The 16011-nt window shown below is 40.2% G+C and overlaps 1 protein-coding gene across 2 annotated transcripts in view; it reads right to left on the bottom strand.

The window, feature by feature from the left end:
* Positions 1-16011, bottom strand: part of cdc42bpb (CDC42 binding protein kinase beta (DMPK-like)) — a 181123-nt gene that overhangs the window by 50284 nt on the left and 114828 nt on the right. For both annotated transcript variants that reach the window (XM_078234073.1, XM_078234074.1), the window contains exons 6-12: positions 15823-15916; positions 14493-14693; positions 13470-13718; positions 11327-11406; positions 9015-9181; positions 7377-7496; positions 1151-1284 (exon numbers count right to left, since the gene is read on the bottom strand). In XM_078234073.1, coding sequence (XP_078090199.1) covers positions 1151-1284; positions 7377-7496; positions 9015-9181; positions 11327-11406; positions 13470-13718; positions 14493-14693; positions 15823-15916 — 1045 coding nt within the window. The remainder of the gene's footprint in view (positions 1-1150; positions 1285-7376; positions 7497-9014; positions 9182-11326; positions 11407-13469; positions 13719-14492; positions 14694-15822; positions 15917-16011) is intronic.

Genomic DNA, 16011 nt, shown 5'->3' with positions numbered 1-16011 from the left:
CTCAGTGACAAAACAGCACTATGCATGCTCCAGTCCCATATGTGGTTAATTTTTAATATTAGAAAAATGTAGGCAAAAAAATATTCTCTCATGTTAGTCTTCTCGAGATCAAGATTTCTCAAACTTTGAGCTGTGGAACCTCTAGTGACCTTCCAAGAGCATCAGGGAACCCCAAGCATTCTCACTGTCAATACTCCTCTTTTGCCACAAAATATGTGGGAGCGCAGAAATCAAATGTAAACAAGTATTTTCTAGCTAGATCTATGCATATATTAGGAATTAGGAAGAGGCACACAGACACACGCCTCCTACACACAAACACGCCACCCACTTCTCCAGTTTTCTTGTAATTTGTTTTCTTTACATTCTTTCCACTAGTTGGTGACCTATAGACTACACTGAGCAATGTAGTTGCACCTTTTTTGTTCCTTAGCTCAAGCCAAATAGATTCTGTCCTTGATCCTTCTGGGATATCCTTTCTCAAGCACTGCAATGCTCTCCTCAATCAATATCGTCATCCCTCCCATTTTTCGTCTTTTCCTGAACACCTTGTATCCAGGAATATTTAACACTCAATCCTGCCCTTCTTTGAGCCTGATGATAGGTTAGCTGGCCTACAGATCTACGCTTTCTCAATGCAGATGTGTGTTGGATTGCTACTGCTTTGTGTTAATGTCACCATTCGCCTGGATGTTCCTGCTTAACTCCCATGTTAAGCCTGTGAGGTTAAGGCGAGGAGCAGGAAATCTTGGGAGGAGGATTCGAGGTCTCATTGTTTCCGATAACAAAATTTTGCATAATGTCACATTTTCTGGGAACTAAACATCGACGTTAAGCACTGGCTTCCAGACATTAAAATTAACATTATAATTTGCATATCTGAAATGTTACACATTAACAAGTTCTGACTAACTTGCTGCATATTTCAAGCAATTTATATATTTTATGACACTAAGGATTTGCATAGTTTATGATGCCATAGGAATACATTTAACATTGCAGTAATGTTGTTCCATTGCCCGATTTCTTGAGCTAGTGATACGCCAATAATGAATTTTAAAAACACTTCAGATTACAATAATGCTCCTTTTTAATCACAGCCAACCAAGGCTTGTTTGCAATAATCAAAATACGAATTTTACTTGTGTACCTTGTGATTTTCTTCCTTTTCTTGTTTAAGTGCTTTAATCTGTTTTTCAAGTGCTTTAACTTTGTTTGTAGTTTCCTCAAAGTCCTGGCGGAGCGACACTGCATTTTCAAGTTGATGTTCCAACCGGTCAGATTCTAAAAACAATGCATAAAAGCCAAAAGTCTATAACTGAAATGTACTTTTGAACTGGCAGTTAAAAGAGTATTCAAAGCCTTTTTGATCACTTCTGTCTGTAGTGTCATCACAATAGCTGAATATTACAAATTCATACATCTTGTTTTCCAGAGTTCAGTGCAGAAATAAGCAATGGCATTTCTCTGGGCAGATATGTTAACAATGACACTACTTTGATTTGATTTATTATCACATGTATTAGTTTACAGTGAAAAGTATTGTTTCTTGCACGCTATACAGACAAAGCATACCGTTCATAGAGAAGGAAAGGAGAGGGTGCAAAATGTAGAGTTACAGTCATAGCTAGGGTGCAGAGATGGTACGTGATCTCAGAGTTTTGTATCTTTTTCCCGATGGAAGAAGGTGGAAGAGAGAATGTCCGGGGTGTGCGGGGTCCTTGATTATGCTGGCTGCTTTTCCGAGGCAGCGGGAAGGGTAGAAGGGAAGACAGAGTCAATAGATGGGAGACTGGTTTGCGTGATGGACTGGGCTCCATTCATAACCTTTTGTAGTTAAATCTACTTTGTAATCATATCATGCACACCTCATGAAAATTAATTTTATTGTTCTATCAAAGTTTATCAGCATTGTATTCAAAATATTGATCAAGTTAGAAAAAGTGCATCAGATTCAAGTACAGAGTCCTATGAATCTTTAATGAAGTCTGCCTCAGTACCATTCTATTTTTAAGCAATCACAAACTAATTAAGATACCTGTGAGGAGCAAAAGATGTGAACGTTACTGTTCTTGGCAATTTTACAAATGGGACTCCAAACCAGCTTTGACATATGGCCACATTTGAGTTTAAAGAATTAATCAATTTGCAGTTGACCTGTCACATCATTTCAAAAGATATTAATTCCTTAGCATGTGCAGAAGCATATATGGTGAGACGATAAGGTTAACTTTGATCAAAAACTCTCCAGATTTACACAAATATTTGGCACGCTTTGTCGATGCACCTCATGTTCTAAAGATATCTATCTGTCCAATGAAAACTGTGCTTGGTGTTAGAAAAAGGTAATAGCAAAAAGTATTTCAGTACCGGGATTTCTAGGAAGGTGGAATTTTTAGACACTTTAAATAAAAGTGGGCGGCACAGTGGTTAGCACTGCTGCCTCACAGCGCCAGGGATCCGGGTTCAATTCCTCGGGTCACTGTCTGTGTGGAGTTTGCACGTTCTCCCTGTGTCTGCCTGGGTTTCCTCTGGGTGCTCCGATTTCCTCTCACAATCCAAAGATGTGCCGGTTAGGTTGATTGGCCATGCTAAATTAACCCTAGTGTCAGGGGGATTAGTGGGGTAAATATGAGGGGTTATGAGAATAGGGCCTGGGTGGGATTGTGGTCGGCGCAGACTCGATGGGCTGAATGGCCGCCTCCTGCATTATAGGGATGCTATGATTCGTATTAATAACAATCTCTAAAGGGTCAAATATCATAGAAACCATGGAATTCTTACAGTGCAAAAGGAGGTCATTCAGCCCATGTAAATCTGCACCAACTCACCGAAAAAGCATCTTACCCAGTCCCACCCCGCTGCCCTATCCCAGTGACCCAGCGCATTTACCATGGTTAATCCACCCAACTAACCTACACGTCTTTGGACACTAATAAGTAAGTTAGCATGGCCAATCCATCAAACCCACACATCTTTGGACTGAGAGAGAAAACTGGAGTACCCGGAGGAAACCCACGCAGGCACTGGGAGAATGCACAAACTCCACACATACAGTCACCCAAGGTTGGAATCAAACCTGGGTCCCTGGCGTTGTGAGGCATCAGTGTGTGCGCCTCTCAGATTCTTCCAGGAAGCATAAATCTTCTTAACTGGATATTATAGGCACAAGGGATTCAGATATATTAGATGACACTAACTCAAAAAGAGTAGAAGGCCCAGTTTTCTAATGCTCCTTTAATGCACCAGCTCTTGGAAGTACTGGTCTCTGGAATTTTTATTGACAAGGTGTGCCATAGCTACTAAACAAAGAATCCATGAACTTGATTTGAAATGCATGTTGTACTCAATACAAAAACTTAATTTATACTTCTAGTTCAAGTAGTTTACTCAGAATAAGAGCAAGGGACAGTATGGGAATCAGTAAACTGTGTTTTCTTTAACTAAATTTTGATACAACAGCCATGTTTAACATAGGGGTGGAGTATAGATGATCAAAAATGATGGTGAGAGCCATAGCCTGCATGGAGCTTTTCTATGAAAGATATGGTGTTACTATGTCAGACAGACAAAAAGGACTACCCAAGCAGGGTGCTGGTGAGGACAGAACCCATGTTTGAGGAAACAAGGATTGTGAAGAGTTAAAGACCATGGAATAACCAGAAGATACTTTTGCAACAGAAATTGATTATGCTCAAAGGGTTGAGTGAAGGAGACTTTCTTCAAAAAGACAGAAAGATTCACCCTAACAAAGCAGGGAGATCCTGTAAGAGTCAGGAAGAGCTTTGGACTTTCTACTCAAGACTACAGGCAGGCAGCTGTTTCAATGAGCATTCATGAGATGCAAATGAATGCAAATTGCATTCATGCCACCGGCCAACAGGAAGGCCAACCCGCCATTGGGAGAATTGCAACATGGTTTTACGCCGGCGGGTTTCTGATAGATTCTCCACTCCTGCCTGCCAGGAGAATTTCACCGTATGAGTCTATGGAGAGAGTGCAGTGTGATGCATAAATGTACTGTGGGGCTTTCGGTTGCTGGCTAAGGTTGCTGTTTAAGTCTGTGTTGACTTCATTGTGTTTGTTACATTAAATGTTGTAATGAGATCCTTTGAGTCTGAAGTTGGGACATTCAAATTTCTTTTTAAAAGCAATTTGCGGGGATTCTAATAAGCTTCATAAATTTAGATGTGGTAGCAAATTCTGCTTTCAGGATCCCTGGAACTTTACCTTCACTGAGCATTTGAAGAGAAATGCCGAAAATTATTGGCTGAGGTCACAACAGGAAGATTATCTTGTTGCCGATCATTTAAGTAAAGCATATGAGCCTCTGGCTCATACATAAAATGTATTTTGTCCTTAGGTCTGTCACTCGTGTGATTAATAGAATAAACTTTAAGTACTCCTTTCCAAAACAAAATACACAGTTTGCTTCCCCTACACCAGTTGTTTCCTTCATGTGTGAACCTGCAACTCCAGTGGGAAAGAGAGATGTACAAGCCTGCTAACCAGGTGCATCCTGAACAATGAGGATCAACCTCATTTCCAGAACATTAGCAAATCTGAAATGTAATTTCAGCCATCTTCCATTTATCACATTTATGCCTTAAAATGGGGTTGAATAGTCCTGAACAAATCTTGAATCTAACTCATTCTTTGATGGGCAAAATTTGTCCGCACAATTGGATATCAAGCCACCTTTTTAGAAAAACATTCCCCAATCTGAAAATTAGTTTCTTGGATTTCAATTGAAGCTCATTTCCTGCACCTGGATGCACAAAGGAATACATGGCAAAGGAAATGGAAAGGCTTTCTCCGTACCTTGGATTTGAGAAAAAAAAAATTGGCAAATAATCCAAAGAAGAAATGAGGAATGTTTCTTTGGTGATGATCTGAAATTCACCGCCTGACAGTATCATGAAATAAGAAATAACAGGAGGTGGTTATTCAGCTCATGGAGCCTGCTCTGCCATTCTGTAAGATCATGACTGATCTGATTGGGGCCCTCAATCCACTTTCCTGCCTCTCCCCCAGAACCTTCGACTTCTTTGTTGATAAATCTGTCTAATTCAGCCTTGAACATATTCAATAACCCAGCCTCTAGCTATTTAGAGGAGAATTCCAAAGGCCAATGATCCTGAGAGATGAAATTCTTCATCGTACTTGAATGGGAGATCCCTCTTTTTTAAAACTGCGTGCCCTAGTTCTCAATTCCCCAAGATGAAACAGCCTCTCAGGATCTGCAGGGTAGATCCTGAGAGGCTGTTTCATCTTGTTGGGGAATCAAGAACTGTCAAGCCCACACAGGATTTTATAGGGTTCAATAAGATTACTCCTCTTTCTTCTAAACGCCAATGAGTACAGGGCCAATCTGCTCAACTTTTCCTCATAAGACAACCCTTTCATCCCAGTAATCAACTCTGTGGATCTTCTCTGAACTGCTATATATACACCCCAAAAAGGAAGGAGACCAAAACTGTACATAGTACCCTACGTGGTCTCACCAATGATCTGTACATTTGTAGCAATATTCCTCTACTTTTATCCTCTATCCCCCTTGCAATATAGGTCAACATTTCATTTGCCATCTGAAATACCTACACGCTGACATTGTGTGATTCAAGTACAAGGACACCCAGATCCCAGTGTACTACAGAATTCTGTAGTTTCTCTCCATTTAAATAATATCCGGCTTTTCTATTCTTTCTACCAAAGTGGACAACCTCACATTTTCCCACATTATACTCCACATCTGCCAAATTTTTGTCCACTTGCTTAACCTATCTATATCGTTTTGCAGACACTTGGTATCCTCCTCGAGTTCTTTCCTATGTATCTTTGTATCGTCAGCAAATTTGGCTGTGACATAGTCAGTTCCATCATCAAAGTCATTAATATGGACCATAAATAGTTGAGGCCCCAGCACTGATCCCTGTGACACTCCACTAGTTAGTCAAGCTGAAAATGATCCACTTACCCCAACACTGTTCTTTGTTAGCCAATCCTCTACCTGTGCCAGTATATCACCCCCAAAACCATGAGTTATCATCTTGTGCGGTAACCTTTCGTTCGGCACTTTATCAAATACCTTTTATCAAATCCGAATTCACCATGTTTGCCGGTTCCCTGCTATTCTGCCACGCTTGTTACACCCTCAAAGACCTTGAATAAATTTGTCAAACACAATTTCCTTTCACAAAACCATGCTGAATCTGCCTGTTTGCATTATCTTCCACATGCTCTGCTACCACCTGAATAATGGATTTCAGCAATTTCCAAAGACAGATGTTAAACTATCTGACTTATATGGGTTTCTTTCTCCCTCCTCCTTAAAGCGCATTTTACATTTGTCTTTCCATTAAAAGGGTGGAAAAAGCAGATTCAATAGCATCAAAAGGAAATTGGAGATATTTGAAAGGGAGCAATGTGCAAGGCTATAAAGGTAAAATGTAAAGTCTTCATAGTCCCAGATGACCATGGACTGAGGGGGAGAGCTGACTGGTGGTGATTTGACCGGAGGATCGCCACACCTCAGGCAAGGGGAAAGACTATGGAGATAATGTAGAGGAGTGGGGCTATTGGATAGTTCCTACAAAGAGCCGGCACAGACATGATAAACTGAATAGGCTGCAAAATTCCAAGTCTGGCTTCCCTGGCTGCAGCTGATGTGAACCAACCTTGGCTTTTACAAATGAAACATAAAGGCTATAGAGAGGATGGCACTTGAAAACCTGGAAATTCATCACCTGAGAAACTAGTTGAGTCATGACCTGAGGCTTACAGATTGAATGATGTGCATGTTAAGTAAAACAGATTCTCCTTCCTTGTGGTTATTAATTTCAATTAGATATTAACAAAAGAGGAATCAAGGCAAATGGCCACTGTCCAAAATGTTGGATACCAAGGTTGAAAAAAAGTCAGAAAAAATGTGGTGGGGTCATCGGAATCAGGTGGTCATTTGGTGAATTCTCAAAGAATACGGCCAACCAGAGATGGCAGCTTTAGGTGTAAGGCTATATAATACTAACTTGCTTAGAAGTTCACAGTGCCTAGTTGAAGACTTTGGAGAGGATCACAATAATGATGAATGGTTATGGAAGTGGCCAAGAGCAAAGTGGAGGAGAAATGTATTATGGACAAGAGGAACAGTTATGCTGAAAACATGGTGATGATCAATGGTTAGAAAAAGACATTCAAGATAATGAATAATTTGAGAGTTGATACTAGCCTCCATCAATTCAGATTTTATTGATTTAATGGCAATAGCCTGATAGGTTAAGCACAATCACCTTTATTAGAGACAGAAGTACAACAAATAAGTCTACAAAGAAAGTTGTGGCATGAGTACAAGAAGCCAAAATATGACAAAAAAGTACCTGCTAACTTTTTTCTGAGTTTCTCCATTTCCTCATTTAATTTCTTGATTTCCTTATCTCTGCTGCCAGTTCCCATTCCACGTGTTGAACTATGAAGTGACTGTACTGCCTGTGCAGATTCTAAAACAAGAGTTCAAATATATAAAACTAAATTAGAAATTATACAGGACTGAAGTCAAATCAGTACAACAACAGCAAGATCTTATATTGATGTAGGGCTTTTAACAGCATGACACATCCCATGATGCTTCACATGAGCATAACAAAAATAAAGTATGACACCAAGTCACAATAGGTCAGATGGCCAAAATGTATCTCAAAGTTGTGGGGCTGGAAGAGGTTATAGAGACTGGGAAGGCAAGGCCATACATAGATTTCAAAACATGTATGGGAATTTTAAAATCAAGACATTGCTTGACCAATGTGTGTCAGGGAGCAGGACTTGCTGCAAGTTGAGAAACTGACAGCAAAGTTTAGACGGCCTTAATGTCAAATCCACGACTTCTACCACCTAGAAGGACAAGGGCAGCAGACGCATGGGAACACTACCACCTGGAAGTTCCCCTCCAAATTGCTCACCATCCTGACTTGGAAACATATCATCGTTCCTTCACCGTCGCTGGGTCAAAATCCTAGGCCTCCCTTCCTAACAGCAACGTGGGCGTATCGGCACTGGATGAACTACAGCAGTTCAAGAAGGCAGCTTCTTGAGAGCAATGAAGGATGAGCAATAAAAAAATGCTGGCTTAGCCAATGTTGCACAATCTCATGAAAAGAATAAAAAATAGTTTATGGAGGGCAAAATGTGGGAGAGCAGCCAAAAGTTCATTGGTGTGGTCGAGTCTAGAGGTAACAAAGGCATGAATAAGAAAGAAGCAGATGAGCGGAGACAGGGGCAAAAGTAGAGTAATGTTCCGGAGGTATAATTAGTGGTCTCAGTGATGGCACAAATATGAGATCAGAAGCTCAGATGTGACCCCAAATTTGCAAACAGACTGGTTTAATCTCAGACCACTGCCAGGGAGGGGGATGCAGTCAGTAGTTAGGGAACGGAATTTGGAACAGGGACCAAAAACAATGGCATCAGTTTTCCCAATTATTTAACTTGAGGAAATTTCTACTCATCCAGTACGCGGTGTCAGAAAACCAATCTTATAATTTAGCAACAATGCAAGAGTTGAGAGAGGTGCTGGTGATGCAGCGCTGGGTGCTGTCAGCGGACATGGGAAAATATTGTGCCTTCAGATGATGTTGCCGAGGGGTAGCATATAGATGAGTAATAGGGAGGGGCCAAGGATAGATCCTTGGGGGTCAGCAAAGGTGCCAGTGCAGTAACAATCTAATAATCTTGATCTTTTAAGACAACTTGTGACTGTTGAAATCTGAATAATAAAAAAAGATAGAAATAAACATATCAAGTAGTACCTGTAAAAAGAAAAGGTAGGTTGATCTTACAAGTGGGCATATCTCTTTAGAACTGATACCTAGCCTTTTGGTTGTGTGTTTTTGGACACATTGGTTTCCAAATCTGATGATGCTTGCAAATCATAAGCACCAACTTGTCTTTTCCCTTTACAGATGCTGACTGATCTGCTGTGTGTTTTCATGCTTATCCTGTTATTTAAATCTTAAACTTACCTTGCAGTTTCCTAGTTAGTTCTAGTTTTTCTTGTTCAAGCCTGTGGATTCGCCTCTCATAAGCCTCTATTTGCAAACTGTTTTCCAAATCTATTCGTACATCTGCATCCCCATCAATTGAACCCGATTGCATAACATGTTTCAAAGAAGTTCTGTCTGATAAAGGACTGAAACAACAAATCACATTACTCATTGTTGCATTCGAAATATCAGATAACTTGATTAAGCATTGACAATTCAATGAACGTAGTCACGCAACCCAGCAAAGGAATAAAGCTCACATTCAATAAACGCTTTTCAAAACCTCAGGTGTTCCAAAATGCTTCATCTTTGAGATATAATCAATGTTGTAACGTAGTGAAATATGGCAAATAATGAATGCGCATAAAGATCCCACAAACAGCACTAAAATAAATGACCAGATTACCTGTCTTACTGATTTGAGTTATGGGATACATGCTATCCAAGGCACTGGGAGAACTTCCTACTCTTTGAATAGTGTTGTGGGATCTTTTGCACCTAGTTGAGGGGGGAGCCAGGGCAATGGTTTAATATTGCATCGGAAAATCAGCATCTCCCACAGTGCAGCAATCCCTCAGTATCACACTGAAGTGTCAGTCTAGGGCGGCATGGATAAGTTGGGCCGAAGGGCCTGTTTCCAGGCTGTAAACCTCTATGACTCTGTGCTCAAACTGCTGGAATACTAGTTTAACGAATGATCTTTTTATTGGAGCAAGAATGCTTTCACTGTGTCATGGGTGACTCTTAGTAGAACGTGTCAAGATCACTCGAAATTAGACAATGAATGTTTGATCAAATCACCATACTGATCAAGCGCTGAATGAAAAAATGTTCAGATCTGATGACTTGGCCAACCTAACACATTCAAAACCACGTCACTCATTTTATTGTGCAGTTTACTACTAGCTGTGAAAAATAATATAATGCACCAGATGCCATTGCACCTTACATTTATTGGACAATAAATGTATTTTCAACAGGTTGAATAACATAGCTGATTCATTTAACTACATGGTTCATTCCAATTTAAAGTTATATTTTAAATAAATGATGGCACTCAATTTGTGTTAAATTACACAAGGACACACCCAACTCAACATATTAAACAAGTGAGCAGCTGAGACAGGCAGACGAGAAAGATTCAGGTTTGATTCCTGGCTTGCTCTCAGTAAGTTGATCAAAGAACACGCTTCTTTGGGCGGCACGGTAGCACAGTGGTTAGCACTGCTGCTTCACAGCTCCAGGGTCCCGGGTTCAATTCCCGGCTCGGGTCACTGTCTGTGTGGAGTTTGCACATTCTCCTCGTGTTTGCGTGGGTTTCCTCCGGGTGCTCCGGTTTCCTCCCACAGTCCAAAGATGTGCGGGTTAGGTTGATTGGCCAGGTTAAAAATTGCCCCTTAGAGTCCTGAGATGCGTAGGTTAGGGATTAGCGGGTAAAATATGTGGGGGTAGGGCCTGGGTGGGATTGTGGTCTGTGCAGACTCGATGGGCCGAATGGCCTCCTTCTGCACTGTAGGGATTCTATGATTAACAAAGAAAAGAACAAAGAACAGTACAGCACAAGAAACAGGCCCTTCGGCCCCCCAAGCCTGTGCCGCGCATTGGTCCAACTAGACCATTCGTTTGTATCCCTCCATTCCCAGAATGCTCATGTGACTATCCAGGTAAGTCTTAAACGATGCCAGCGTGTCTGCTTCCACCACCCTACTTGGCAGCGCATTCCAGGCCCCCACCACTCTGTGTAAAAAAACGTCCCTCTGATATCTGAGTCAAAGGCAAGTTTTTTGGCTCGAGACCTTTGGGTTAGGGGGAAGGAAAATCAGCCAGGTTCCTGCACTGGATCGCACTCCATGCTCAAAGTGCTTTGTGGACATCAAGGAAGGATTGGTCATGCTTACCAATAATCCCCTACCTTGGCCACATGGTCTCACACGTCAAATATGACCTGGGTGAGATATAGGATTGTGTGGAATCCTGAGCCATCAAAAGGTCAATTGCTCAAAAGAAAATTAGTTTTTGTGAACTATCAACTTATATCATTTGATGCGAACTTAAAGCTCTTTAAGGGAACAATTTACACTCGATTAATTAGGACATGCTTATAATAAGGTGCGGTTTGTTTTAATTGTTGAGCATTTTCATAATATTCTGGATGGGAAACAAAGTAAAGACTTCTTAAGCTGTTTTTCAGAAGCTGATATAGTTATGATCCACTTGTTAATAATAGTGGATTGTTTACTACAGTACATGTACTCACACAAAACATTGCAGCATTTTAATAAAGTGTCTACCTGCTGGTGGTAAATGTGAAGCCTACAAATGGCAGATGCAGTCCAGAAAAAGCAGTGTGAGTAGCTGGAGGCACCAATTCCTAGGACAATCAAAACATTAAGTATAAATGGAGGGCTTTAATTCAATAAACTGTGACAATTTAATGATTTAAAATCAACTCTGAACACTAGCCATAAAATAGCAAAGTTAATTAAAATGTAGAAATAAAATAATTGTGCTGTCCACCTCAAAATCATTAGAGCTGTAGAAGTATTTCTGCAAAATAGGACTGCTAGTTCTGGTCAGTTCAAGCACAGATTTGTCCTGATGCTCAGTGGGAGCACACACTGAACCAGCTCGTAATAAACAAAAGTTGGCTAAACCCCTCCATGTCTACTCCTTGTTCTTTGCTAAAATACTTTAGCTGAAGGAAACCCAACTTTAAAGTTTGGAAGATATTGGGAAAGCAGCAAGGTTCATGGAATTCCAATTCCAGAATTCAGTCGGTGGACTTGTTATGGATATGGGTGAGAAAGCTGTCTGATGGATCTTGACTCATCCATCTGAAAAGAACCCATAGATCCAATCTCCCCCTCCTATCACAACACAACTGTTTCTTAAAATGCTTTTTTCTAAAACAATTTTTGCCTCACTGTGTTACTGAGAATTCTATCCTAAGATTGTACTATTCTGTAGTTTTAAATTAGCCTTTGAGGTGTTTCATTCAGTGTCCCCTTGCCCAATTCAAAACTAATGCCAAATAGATTTTTATGCCGAACTGGCAAATTACATTTCAATTATTAACAAATTCTCTCCCAAGGTAAATCAGATTTGACAGTCCCGTTAGTTACACTGCTTCTCTGGTTAAAGAACAAAAACGGGGTGGTACAGTGGTTAGCATTGCTACCCTCACACCTCCAGGAACCAGGGTTCAATTCCAGCCTTGGACCACTGTCTGTGTGGAGTTTGCACATTCTCCCGGAGTCTGCGCGGGTTTCCTCCGGGTGCTCCGGTTTCCTCCCTCAGTCCAAAGACATGGTTAGGTTGATTGGCCATACTCAATTGCCCCTTAGCGTCAGGGAGATTAGCAGGGTAAATGTGCGTGGGGTTACGGGGAAATGGCCTGGATGAGATTGTTTTCGGTGCAGGCTTGATAGGCCAAATGCCTCTTTCTGCATTGTAGGGATTATATTATTCTATGAAGCCCAGTTTTATTGCAAGGTTCAAAGGAAAAGTAGAGTTTTTGATTGGTCAAAATATGGAAGTACTGCTGATTAATCTTCCTTAGAAATTTTAAGGTCATTTTTGATGGGGTGGTTTGGGAGGGTGGGTTGAGAAAGAGTGAACTTCAAATGAGTTACACAATGCTAATGGTTGTGACAAGTGTTGCGTAAAGTAACCAGAAACAATCAAAATTTAATTTAAAAATGATCCATTTCTAATTATTTTGTTCCCAAGTAGCCCTCTATTCTGAATTCCACACAATGTAAATAATGTTGTGTGCTTTACAAACTGGCTTTGCTTCAGGATTGCATTTCTGACCAATTAAAGCAGCATAAATTATTTCAGGAAAACACAAGGATCGTATCTACATACATTAGCGACACCAAGATATTTAAATGTACAATAATCATCCTAAAACTTGAGTTTTTAATAATTCAAATTATATTAGTTGCATCACACATTTTAAGTAACTGGAAACTGTATTAAGTGTTCTGCAGATGGACGTCAATATTTTGAGAAAAATCAATGGAATAACCAGATGTCTAGGAACAAAAACAGTCTAAACTTCCAGATGGTCACAGATTTTAATCCAAAAGCTGCCTGACAACTAAATGAGCTTCCAGTGCTTCCGATTAATTTAGACGGGTCTTGGTCACATCATTAAATAAACCATCTAGCAGTGGTTATGCCAAAGGCCTGTGACTCACCAGACCTTTCTTCCTGCTGCTGGAATTTTGGGAGTAAAACAACATTTGGAAAGGAAGAGGAAGTGAGGGAAAAGTGTTATCATAAGGGTGGTAGTTCTGTCAAATGACACACAAGTATGGCTAAAAATCAAAAAATATGTCTCGTCCATAATCAGATGGTACCACTGGATGTTACACTTTAAGCTGTTCCGTCTTAGGACATTTAGTAATCCACTAAAACTGAAGTACTAACTGGATTTTTGAGAACATCATCATCTACATCAAAGTTTGAAGTGTCTGTTGGACTGCTGACTTCAGGAATGTAAGGTGCTTCAATATTTCTAATATTGTCCCAATCAATCCCTTTGAAAAATGAATGTTTTCTGAAATCTTCCATTCCATTTTTTCCAATGCGATGTTCTCTACTACAGATTAATCGTTGTATCAAGTCCCTGGCTTCATCAGATACATCAGTGATATGAGATGGAAACTGGAATCGTTCCTGTCAAAGATGCAAACTAGATGTTACTGACAATATCATCCAAATAAATACAGGTTAATGGTATCATTTTCATATACAAGACAGAGTTCTAGTTATACAGACGTATTCCCTGAAAAAGAAATGAGCTTAGAAACAAAGTTTTATTCTGCTTTCCTTGAGTATATATTGTTTTCATTACATTTTTGTTATCAGAAAGCTAGATATGTGATTATCAGAACTGGGCACAAGATACAATGAACAACCCTAATGGCATGTTCAAAAAAAAAAATCAATTTTTTACCGCGGCACGGTAGCACAGTGGTTAGCACTGCTGCTTCACAGCTCCAGGGTCCCGGGTTCGATGCTCGGGTCACTGTCTGTGTGGAGTTTGCACATTCTCCTCGTGTCTGCGTGGGTTTCCTCCGGGTGCTCCGGTTTCCTCCCACACTCCAAAGATGTGCGGGTTAGGTTGATTGGCCAGGTTAAAAATTGCCCCTTAGAGTCCTGGGATGTGTAGGTTAGAGGGATTAGCGGGTAAATATGTGGGGGTAGGGCCTGGGTGGGATTGTGGTCGGTGCAGACTCGATGGGCCGAATGGCCTCCTTCTGCACTGTAGGGTTTCTATGATTTCTATGATGTGGTAAGCATATGACCAGCTTGTCATAATGTACTGCATTACAAAGTGATACAAAGTCATCCTCTTTCTATAAAGTGAATGGCTGTGTTTCACTGCAAATAGTTTAATCATTACATAAATTATCTAAAAAACATCAATCTAAAAGAAGTGCGGCTTACTTGGTGATTCATAATTTTCCCATATGTTTCCACAAGTGACTCTGCATAAAATGGTGTTTCTCCAACAAGCATTTCATACATGCACACACCGAGAGACCACCAATCGCATTCTGGTCCATACTTTCCCATTCCATCCTCCATTGCTTGCAAGATTTCTGGAGATATGTAGTCTGGAGTACCCACCGCCACAGAGGATTGCACCTAAAGAGCAAAGACAAAAAAGTACATCTGAAACCTGCATATCCGTGCATGTTTTACTTTAACCAAGAAGATGCAGCAACAAAAGGTTATTGATTTAAACCATTCACATCCAGATATTTAATGAAAGGGTCAACTAGTATATCCCATCTTCACAAATATTATAAAGTGAAATGCATTGACTTTCACTTGTCATTGCAAAGCTATTTTTAATTCATTCTTGGAATGTGAACATTGTTGGCAAGGCCAGCGTTTGTTATCCATCCATAATTGCCCAGGAGAAGGTGATGAGCCACCTTTTTTGAACCTCTGTGGTGCAAGTGCATTCACTGATGTTAGAAAAGGAGCTCTAAGTTTTTGATCCAATGATAGAGTTCCACATCAGGACAGTGAGTGACTTGGTGGGGGACTTGCAGCTGGTGTTTTCCCCAAGTGGCTGCTGCCCATGTCCTTCTGAGTGGTTGAACTCACAGGTTTGGAAGATGCTGTGAAAGTGGCTTGGTTGTTTGCTGCAGCGCATGTGGATGATACGCATGGTTGCAACAGTGCACGGTGGTTGTTTAAGGTGGAGGATGTTTGCACAATTATTATAAAGCATCATTGTGTAACTAAACAAAAAAATTACTGTTCCAGAATCTCTCTCATTCCCTCACCTCATTCTATGCTTATCAAAATCTCAATCAGCTTAGCTTTCTCTAGAGTTACTGGTTTTCATCAGATTAGAAGAGAAATTCTGAACTAAGATTTTACAGAAGCTTTTTAATGATGTTGTTTGGCAGGCATCAGTCATAGGAAATCATGTTTATAACAAGACAGAACAAATTGTTAAGTTTTGAGTTTCAAAATGATTACAACCGGACACTGAAAGAAGTAAACAGATTTAGTTAAGATTACCAAAAAAGAGTGACATTAAAAAAAAATTGGGAAGTTACCAAAACGTTGCAGATGTTTTGTTTGAGAACAAAAAGTTGTTTGTACTCTTCACCAATATAGTAGGCATTGTAATATATTGCATGTCCTGTCATACAAATAACTATTTCCTGAATGTTACTAGGGTACACAGTAAACACTGTTCCAATGTAGCTGTTCTTCAAATACATATCTAGAACATACTTCCAGAAACAGTACTCACAGTGCCATCATTCATTAACTTCAAGCAGGAACCAAAGTCAGCAAGGCGTATATGTCCATTCATGTCCAGCAAAACATTATCAGGTTTTATATCCCTGCAAAATAAAAGTGACCATTACCAATTTTTGAGGGGACAGAAAAGGGAAACTCACGCACAAATAACGATTTTGATTATCAAAGCAAATTACGG

The sequence above is a fragment of the Mustelus asterias genome, chromosome 18, assembly GCF_964213995.1.
Source record: "Mustelus asterias chromosome 18, sMusAst1.hap1.1, whole genome shotgun sequence".
Taxonomy (NCBI): Eukaryota; Metazoa; Chordata; class Chondrichthyes; order Carcharhiniformes; family Triakidae; genus Mustelus; species Mustelus asterias.
The sequence above is the reverse complement of the archived record's forward strand: the minus strand, read 5'-3'. Positions and strand labels throughout refer to the sequence as shown.